This window comes from Vidua macroura, chromosome 17 (assembly GCF_024509145.1).
Source record: "Vidua macroura isolate BioBank_ID:100142 chromosome 17, ASM2450914v1, whole genome shotgun sequence".
Lineage (NCBI taxonomy): Eukaryota > Metazoa > Chordata > Aves > Passeriformes > Viduidae > Vidua > Vidua macroura.
Genome location: NC_071587.1, coordinates 4,442,535 through 4,452,677, shown reverse-complemented (window position 1 = coordinate 4,452,677; position 10,143 = coordinate 4,442,535). Strand labels below are relative to the sequence as shown.

The 10,143-nt window shown below is 41.8% G+C and overlaps 1 protein-coding gene across 1 annotated transcript; it reads left to right on the top strand.

The window, feature by feature from the left end:
* The first annotated feature begins 198 nt into the window (after positions 1–198).
* IFT52 (intraflagellar transport 52) lies at positions 199–9,101 on the top strand. Its single transcript, XM_053993309.1, has 13 exons — positions 199–458; positions 1,331–1,418; positions 1,685–1,814; positions 2,690–2,765; positions 2,853–2,924; positions 3,254–3,380; positions 3,961–4,047; positions 4,335–4,403; positions 5,116–5,270; positions 6,243–6,330; positions 7,473–7,581; positions 8,077–8,222; positions 8,797–9,101. The coding sequence occupies exons 1-13, from the start codon at positions 340–342 to the stop codon at positions 8,842–8,844; spliced, it is 1,314 nt and encodes a 437-aa protein (XP_053849284.1). The 5' UTR covers positions 199–339; the 3' UTR covers positions 8,845–9,101.
* The last annotated feature ends 1,042 nt before the right edge of the window (positions 9,102–10,143 follow it).

Below are 10,143 nucleotides of genomic sequence, written 5' to 3'. Positions count from 1 at the left end.
GCTTCAGCACAGCGGGACTGGGCCGGGCCCTGACAGGCGCGGACTGCGGCCAAGCGCCCGGGCTGAGCGACGGCGGGAGCGCGCCGCGTGCCACACCCCCCGCCCTCCGCAGTGGTACCGCCCCGCCCCGTTCCCTGGCGGGGAGTGGAGCGAACCACTGCGGCGACCTCTGCACTCGAGGGGGGGAAACGCCACCCGCGCATGCGTCCTGTCGGAGCGTTGCTAGGGCGCGCGTGGTGACGGCGACACGGCGGGGGCTCGCTGGGGACCCGCGGGCGGCCGGAGCGCTGGCGCTTGCCCGCTGCTCCCCAGAGCCCTCCGGCAGCCCCGGGGGAGCCTATGGAGAGCGGCCCGCGCAATGCCATAGTGTTCAACGCCTCCAAGGGCGAGAGCTTCACGCCGGCCGGCGGCTACAAGGCCCTGCGGAAGAGGCTGCGCGGCGGCTGGAAGGTGCAGAGGTGAGGGGCGGCTCTCGGGGCACGGAGAGGCCCCGGCGGGCGGGTGTGGGCCGCGTTGGGCGCCCGAGTGGCCTTTGGGGCTGTGTGTCGTGAGCTGAGGTCGCTCTCTCGCGTTGATTGCGCCCTGTTGCATCTTCTGCCGCTGTGCGTGGTTCTTGGGAGCTGCAGGTCATCTGTGGAGGAGATGGAGTGTAAGTTGTAAGGATGAAGCTCTTCATACAGGTTGGTGAGTCTGGCTCGATTTGGAGTTTGGGACAAAAAGAAAGCAGAGGTTTTGTAGATGGCACTGTTTATCTGACCGCTGCAAAATGGCACGGCACGGAGCTGTTTGGGGGAGGAGATCAGGGAAAGGCTCTTCCCCAGAGGGTGCTGGCAGTGCCCAGGCTCCCCAGGGGATGGGCACGGCCCCGAGGCTGCCAGAGCTCCAGGAGCGTTGGCACAGCGCTGCCAGGGGTGCCCAGGGTGGGGCTGTTGGGGTGTCTGTGCAGGGATGGGGCTGGGCTCCATGGTCCCAGTGGGTCCATCCCACCTCATCTTATTCTTTGAAATGTGGCCAGATCAAAAAGAAGAAAAAGAAAAATAATAGGAAGCTGTTCAGGTGCAAAGTTTAATAGCAGCTGTGACAGCTTGCGGCAGTTCTGGATCTGCCACAGTGCCTTGTCAGAGGAGCGTTACTGTTTAGCTGGCTGACATTTGTTAGGATTATTTTTGCTCAAGTTGTCAACTTTAAACCCAGATAAAAGGATGCAAAGTGACTGAAGTGATTTGCTTTGTGTTCATTTGCCAGTCCTTTATAAAAAACACAAAAGGAAAAAGTTGTAGTTCAGGACTATATCCAAGAATAATGCATGTCTTTATTAATTTATTCATAGCTTAAAAGATGAGATCACATCTGAGAGATTGCTTGGGGTGAAATTATGGATTACAGCAGGACCAAGAGAGAAGTTCAGTGCTGATGAGGTAAGAAGTCAATAACTGTTTTCAAGTTAATTATGTTTTAAAATTTTCTTAAGTAGAAAAGAACAAGACAGATGACTTTGTTGTAATGCTGCTTTAAATGAGTTCATATAAATTGGAATTTTAACATTTTCCCTATCGGATAAAGTTAAATGCAAGCAGTCAAAATAATTTCCCTCCACTCATCTCAATATAACTTCCTGCAGTTTTGTGTGTAGCTTCTCATGTTTTTTTTTGTTTTATTTTCCTGGATCTTTGTTGATTTCTAGTTTTCCGTTCTGAAGAAATTCCTGGAGGACGGTGGGGCCATCCTGGTGATGCTGAGAGAAGGTGGAGAGTCCCGGAATGGCACAAATATTAACTTTTTGTTAGAAGAATATGGGATCATTTTCAATAACGGTAATGGGGCTCACTGCTACCTTTAGTCATCAATTTGCAGCAAAACTGAAAGAGCAGGTTCAGCCTTTGTGGATACAAGCCAAGCAGATCTTTCTCACAAAGTATCTTTTGATCTGAAAGATTTTTTTTCTTTAAATCTGAATGCACATGGCAAGGTAATACTGGAGCACAGCAAAAGCTTTCCATGGACAGAGTACATGGGCAACTTAGCCATTTCCATTCCTTTGCTGTAGTTGTTAGTTTTAATTTATTTTTTAAAACATTCTAGGGAAATTTGATTTAAAAGCCATTAATTTAAAACATTTTCCACACATTTTAAAGGATTGAATCACTTAATGCTCACCCTGAATAAGAAGTGGCACTTTTCTTTAGCAGACCAATAAAATGTAATTCATCATTTTTGTGCTGCCAATGTGGAAAAAAACCCCAACAACCCAAGGCAAGTGTATGTCAGTGTACATAAATTATTTGGGGTCTTTAGTGGCTTTTCTAGACAATGCCTTTTTTTGCATCAATAGGACTGAATTCATCAAGTGTTTGGAAGATGTATAAAAAAAATAGAGTTGTAAAAGTTGATACAGGCTGTTTTAACTGGATCATCTTTTTGCCTCTTTTGCTTTGCAGAAGATGGTGATGTGCTTAACTTTTTGCATTTTTATTTGTATTTGCAAAAATCTTCTTTTCCTAAATCTATTCTGTCCAAAAGGAAACAGTAGTGAAGGCTGATTTCAGTGCTTTTGGTAGCCAAATGCCAGCTTTGTGGTGTTAGAAGCAAACAGCCAGGGAATCCAAGAGCTAAACTGATTTTTCTTTGCTAAATCTAAGACAATGGTCAGCTAAGATGTCAATTTCTATATTTTCTTTCTTTTTTCAAGATGCTGTAGTACGAAATGTGTATTACAAGTACCACCACCCAAAAGAAGCACTAATCTCTGATGGAGTTTTGAACAGGTAAATATTTGGGGGATGTGAATCTTCACAGTAAACTCTTATAATCTGGATTGTTTTCAGTAAGGTTTGTTTTTCAATATCTCGTAGGGGAATCAGTGAAGCTGCAAAGAAAACAGTGCTTGAGACAACAGATGAAGATGGAAGGGGCCATGACTCACAGTAAGTGTTTTCTCTGAGGAAACTGATGTGAAATTATATAGAACACCTCACAGGTTTGTGATTAGCAGCAGTACACTGTGCTTATGGTGAGGTTTTCTAATGCATTTCTTATGTTCTTGTGCTTCTGAGGTTATATCTGGAAAAGAGAACCTGTTTAGTAGAGCTTGGTAACCTCTGAAGGAGCAGGAGGGATAGGTTTGGAAAGGAATTACTGTTCTCATGACCAGATCTTGTTTGTCTCTAGTCCATGGGTTTCAATTTGAGTTCTGTGAATCTGTCCAGGCTGCCTGGTGCATGCAGGTGCTTATGAAATTCCTGATTTCCTGCAGAGCTCTCACCTTTGTTTATCCTTTTGGAGCCACACTGAATGTGATGAAGCCAGCAGTGGCGATTCTGTCCACAGGATCCGTCTGCTTCCCGCTCAACAGGCCCATCCTGGCTTTCTATCAGCATGAGGTAAGAGCTGCCTGGGGCCCTCCCTGCATTCCCCCTGCCCCACACAAAAATTGTGAGTGGATCTTTTGGGGATGCTTACAAACCCACCTCGCTTTTTGATGCATCTGCAAACTCCAGATGAGCCCAGTGACTCCTGACTTTTTTTATGGTAAACTTCTTTGCATGAGGTTCAGAGGAGAACTAATGAGGTGGTCAGCAAAGATTACATATTTTTTTGGTTGACTGGTGGATATCTTTAGTTCTTTAAAGTTTTGGTGTTTTTTCTGCTGGTTTAGTAATAATTTATTAAACAATGTTATTATTAGCTTTGTAAGTCCAGAATATTGAATTCCAAGGTTCTCACCTTGGATCCAGTAGATTTTTCATATGTTGTTTTACTCATCCAGCCCAGATAATTTATAAAAATAAATTCAGAAATTTAGTAGTAAGGAGTTACAAGCACAGGATTGATATTGTTAATAAATGTGAACAAGTTAACACCATTTTTTACAATGTAGACAAGTAATGCAATGCAATAACAATTGCCTCTAAAACTGTGATTTGGGAGGAATTTTTGCTATATTGTATTCTTTGTTGGTAGAGTAAAGGTGGAAAGATGGCAGCCCTGGGATCTTCTCACATGTTCCATGACCAGTATTTAGATAAAGAAGAAAATGGTAAGATCATGGTAAGTTGGAGTTTTTTGGGAGTTTTTTTTTTTCTTTAAACACACCCTGTTGTATCTTCACAACATTTGCAAAGCACTCCAGCCTCAGCTTCATTTTAGAGCAAGACAGCTATGAAATGGATTCAGTATGGGAATTCCCAGCCAATACTGAGATATTCTTTGATTTATTATCTTTTTTAAAATCTTTTTTCATTATATGTTTTTTAATAGATTTAATATGAATATTTAAGCTTAGTATGAGATTATTTTGATCCTCCTGAAAATAATTGAGCTTTGCTCTTCCCCAGGATGTGCTTTTCCAGTGGCTCACAACATCAGATATCCACTTAAACCAGATGGATATGGAGGACCCTGAGGTAAGAGAGATCCATCACAAGGAGGTAAAAACAGTGGGATCAGCACTGGTCTTGGCACACCCTGTGTTTGGCACAGAGTGACTAACAGCAAGATGGGTGCTGCTGTTGTTGCAGAACCTTTATTCATAATCTAGGATTGAGTAGACAGATGGCTGAGGTGTAAAAATTAATGTGCCACTCAGCCTTAGATTGCTGTTCATCATCAGATATAATTTGTGAAAGTCTCTTTCCAATTTGCCCATGTTTATGAGATGGACTGCTCCAGTGTGATGAGTTTGCACTTCCCTCTGAGCCCTGAGACAAGAGGGATGTGCAGGAAGGAAAGGCAGATTTTCTGTATGTGAGTAGGGATCAACTTGTGTGTCAGTTTTAGTTCTATACAAATGCTGTTTTTATTTAGAATCTTTATGTGATTGAGTTGTATACTCTGTGTGCATAAAAAGCAACAGTTTTGCACAGTTGATTAGTAAGCTCTCTGTTTTAAAGAATTAACAGAAATCCAAATAGAACACCCACGTGTTGGGTAGCTGTACAGCTGAGAGAAGAGTTGGGACACTTACTGATCTAGTGAGCTGCCCTGCAAAGGGCCATACCTGGTAAAGAGTGAAATAATTATTTCTAAGTGAGAGTTTAGGTGGGATATGAGGTAGAAAGAGACAATGGGAATGGGTTGGCCATTTCAGGTGACAGGGGTGTGTATCTGTGTGCCCAGATTTCAGACTACACCGTGCTCCCAGACACAGCCGCGCTCTCCGAGCAGCTGCGAGTGTGCCTGCAGGAAGGAGATGAGAACCCCAGAGACTTCACAAAGCTGTTTGATACATCCCTTTATCAGCTGGACACAACTGCCCTCCCTTCAGTTATCAAGTCAGCAGCTGTAATTTTCTTATTACTTATTTATTTATTCCATTTAGTGTTCTGCATTTTCTGTTTGTGCTTAACTGTGTCTCCTTAAGAGCAGGAAGGACTGAGCATTTTGAATATGGATATACCAGAAGATAGATTTGTACAGTGTGGCAATGATGTTTTCTCTTGCTTCTTGCCTTAGCTGTAGTTTCTGGTCTTCTTTACTTTTTTTTTTTCTGACTAGATGAGATTCATTGGTCTGATATTTTGAGAACTGTCTACAGTGAAGTTGGGCACTTTTTGGAGCGGTAACTGAGAGCTGCTCGTTTTTCCACTTTTAAATTACTTGGCAATAATTGTGTTTTGAGGTTTATTAGCTGCTCAGTTTTACCAGGTTGTGTCACTATCAGCTTTGTCCATTATAACTCCCCTGTTACCCAGATCATGTCTGAACTGAACTGAGTAGTGGCAGCTTTACACAGATTTCATGACGCTCCACTCTGCTGGGGACACCCTTCTTACTCTGTATTTCTTGTATTTTCACTAGTTGTGAATTCACAGGAGGGTCTCCCTTCTGATCCCATAACAAATACTCTTTTAAAAAATACCTTTTGGTTATTGACTTCCTGACAAACCTTTTTGAAATTCCTGTTCTGCTTGTTTTTTGCTGGATCACTCCTCCTTCATCTCTGGTCATCCTGCTAAAAGTCAATTGTAGAATTGAGCTGTGATTTTTTTTTTAGTCACCTTATATATCCACCTATCATTATCTTCCCCTGTCACAACTTTACTTTTCTCACTGTAGAAGTTATTTATAACTGATCTGTAGTTCTCTGAGGTCCTTATAAAATTGACATCCCATTTTTTTTGGTGCCGTTACAGTGCAAAACTTTGATGCTGGTGTGTTCACAAAAATCCATCTCTGTAGCCTGCTAGTGGAAATAGATGTGGTATCACTTTTTCCCTCATACTTGGAATTTTTCTGTGCTGCAGAGCTTATGAAGAACTGAATATGAAACATGAACCCCTCCAACTCATTCAGCCTGAATTTGAGACTCCACTACCTGTCCTCCAGCCAGCTGTGAGTCATTTTCTTGCTTGTACAGTACAGGGAGAACCCTTATCCACAAAGGTTGGACTTGATAATCTTGGATATCTATTCCAACCTTAATGAATCTCTATTTCATTTGTTTCATGCAAAACCTCTGTGTGTCATTTCCGTGGTTCTGTAAAAGAAGCAGTGAGAAATGCTGTAGTAATAACTAATCACTTGGGAGTTGACTACACTGCAGGGACCATCTTTTAGGAAAGAGCACTCATTTACACTTCAAATTTATTAAAAGAGCTTCAAAATGTAGTGTGTGGTACCAAAACAGAATCCTTGTGTGGTGAACCTTTGATTGAGTAGCTGCTCCCAGTCCTGTGGGGTTCTGGCTCAGCCTTCCCTGTGCAAACAGGATGTGGTATTTCAGAAAGCTGTGGTGGTGAAGGTACTGCACTGCCTGCTGCCAGGGAGGAGCCAGTCTGTCCTGCTCTGCCTCCATCTCTCAGATCCTCAGGGGAAGCAGAAAGTGGAACATTGGTCTTTTACAGCAGGAGCTGATCAAACATTAACCAGCAATGTTTGGGCAGACAGCAACAACACGAGCTATGGGGGTGTCAAACTCGTTTCAGAAGGCAGGAATCTCAGTATCTGAATTTTGCCATCTTTGTTCCATCCTTCTTTACCCTGGCCACTGAGAAAGCATTCCTGGGATCCTTAGGAGCTTCAGGAGTGCAACTGAAAGTGGTGTCTCCTTCACTGCTTTTTAAAGACCCAAGTCCAGCTTGTGACATAAATGGTGCCTGCATGAAACAAAAAATACTCTGATCAGAGCTGATGTCAGTATGTTTTCAGGGTGAGCCAATTTAGTTCCTCAGCTCTCAGCCATCACCTGGGTCTCATGGAGCAAAACTGAAACTGTAAATAAGAATGTCTAGTTGTGATGCTGGGTGATAATTCTGGCATACATGTGACTAAATTCTTTTGGAATGTTCAGTTATTTTTACAACATAAAAATGGAATTTTCAAATGGTGCCCCTTGGTTTGGTGGCTTTGGAGTTGCTTTTGACTTTTTAAAGGGCTTCTTCAAGTCCGATATAAATTCAAAACTGTTGTCTTGGAGATCTATAAAGTCTAAGAAAAATGTGTGGCAATCAACCATGCTGCTTTTTCTCTCCAAGGTTTTTCCACCTGCTTTCAAAGAATTGCCTCCTCCTGCTCTGGAATTGTTTGACTTGGATGAAACTTTTTCCTCAGAGAAAGCTCGTCTTGCAGAGATCACAAACAAATGTAAGTGGAGCAGATTGTTTGCACATTTAAAATAAAAGTCCAGTTTTTTTAGAGGGAAAAATGTTATATTTCATTTTAAATAATGCACCTCATTTGGGAAAATCTACTGCTGTTATCCTGATCTAAGGAATTGAAAGGCTGTGGAAATTAATAGTGTGACTTTATGTACCATGACATTATATTTTGGCTGTTACATGACATTTTATCATGTTTCTACATGTTTCGTATATTGTGCATAAATTGATTTGTGCACTCTTGGTGATAAATTTCACATCCTTTTTATGCTTTGAAGTTAAATTGTTAAGATTATTCTAAACACCTAAAGAAGATGAGCAGGTACTGGCTGCAGGAATACATCATGGCTAGTCCACTGAGCTTAGTGATGGGACTGAGCCTCCCAGATGCCAGCAGTAAATGGAGATTCAGAGCAGGTTTTTGGCCAGCTGCTCCAGATGTGTGATACTCACCTGCCTTCTTCCCTGGGTGCTTGTTTAGGCACTGATGATGACCTGGAGTTCTACGTGCGGAAATGCGGCGATATCCTGGGAGTGACCAGTGAACTCCCAAAGGACAGGCAAGATGCCAAATACATCCTGGAGCACATCTTCTTCCAAGTGGTTGAGTTTAAGAAACTGAATCAGGTATTTTTAGTAACAATTACAAGTGAGTAGTTGGAAGTAGCAGCAGTGAGGGTGGTGTATCACTGTAGCAGCTACACTTGTCACAGGCAAGAGGTGATGTAAGATATTAGCTGTGCTATAAGTGAGACCAGTGAATTGTGATCCAGAGTATTATGACTGTTAATCTCCATAAAACATGAACTGCTCAATTTATTAAGTCTCTCATTTATTTTAATTGGGGGATTAGTACATGCAAGTGTAGTTTGTAATTGCAGCTAAGTCCAGTTCATTTTTGGTGCCTGAGTGAGAGCAGGGAGTCCTCAGGAGTTCACAGCTCTGGCCAGTGCTGCAGTGCAGAGGTGACCAGCATTGTTCCTCATGAGCTGCACTGAAATGCAGCTGTGCTGAAAGAATTCTTCGCAGCAAATTTAATGCTTCAAGGTGTGTTTGGAGCATATTGGCAGAGCAGCAGTTTGTGCTAACAAGAATTGCCTGTTTCACACGTAATCTAGTTAAACCAAAAGTCTTACAGTTCTACCTTGTTGTTAAAACTCTTTTTTCTTCTTTTTTTTCCCTTCCTCTTCCCTTACTTAAGGAACATGATACTGACCAAAGTGAAGCTGGATTCCAGAACAGTACCTGAGACCTGGCTTTCCCCAGTTTGATGTAGACCTTTTAGGGAAAGTATATTTTCCCATTTTTAAAGTCTCTCTTCTCAGTGTATTGATTGGGACTGTCTCAATAGTTCACTGGATGCTTGGATCATTTATGTGTGGTAGTTCAGGTAATTAATGCCTTCTGGGGAACTGCTTGTATTTCACAAGCACTTTCCAAAGAATTTCTTATTTTTCTACTTCTTTATTGAAACTGTAATTTTTATATATTAAAAAAAAATATATACTAAGGAAATGTGTTTTGGGTGCTTCTTTCTGGCTCCAGCATTTATTTTCTTGTAGTTAAGTCTGTCTTACCTGTTGGTTCTCCTGTTGTACATGAAATCCTTAATTGCACTGTGAGAAGGGTTGTTATTTTGGTTTGCGAACTTAGGACAAAAAAATAGAGCCATAATTTTAACAGGAGCTGCTGAAAATACATGTATCACCCTGAGGCAGCCTCTTTTTGTCTCTCTGCCAAAGAGAACTAAGGAGAGGTGAGTTTGTTACTGTAGAAAGAAAACATTTCTTCCAAGGGAGGGGAGGATTTGAAATTAAGCAATAATGACATTGTTGCAGATTGCTGCCTCATATCAGACTGGAGCTGCAGAATTTTAAAAAGAGAGGACAGGACATGGATGAAAACCTTAAGATTTGATGGATCATTATTAAGAAACTGATACTGCACAGAAACGTGTGGATATTTTTACTTCCATTTGTTTGATATCTAAGCCCACTCCTTAAGGAAGTGAGTTCAGTAATGCACAGGAGTGGAAATCCAGGTTAAATTAATTTTCTGTGAAATGTTGAAACTCAATGCACAGCAAAAATAGAGCCAAGGAGATGAGTGGTGAGAAGAAAAGATTTGTCAACATCAGCAACACCCCTCTATTGCAAGGATATTTTTTTATATTAATGTGGTGAAATTGCATTATGAAGTCTTTTTTGGCTGTCAGTCTTACACTCAAATTGTTAAATTCTTCCCCCACTCAGGCCTTCCATGACTTCTGTGTTTTACCTTGCTGTGCTATAGTTTTTTAAATCAGAGCTGCTTTTTACAAAAAAACTGTTCATCTTTTTATCCTCCCAAAATATATTTTTATTTTACATTTCTTCATGCTTTACATAGCATTTTGGCACAGGTTTTTCTAAAGGAGGTGCCCCAAAACCCCTGCCAAGTTCCTGCCCCGTTGAGATGTGCTAATACAGTGTTAGCAGAAGTGGTTGTATCTCTTCCTCCACTGCAGCCATTCCCTTTTCACAGCAGCATGTTGGAATTGTTTCATTTC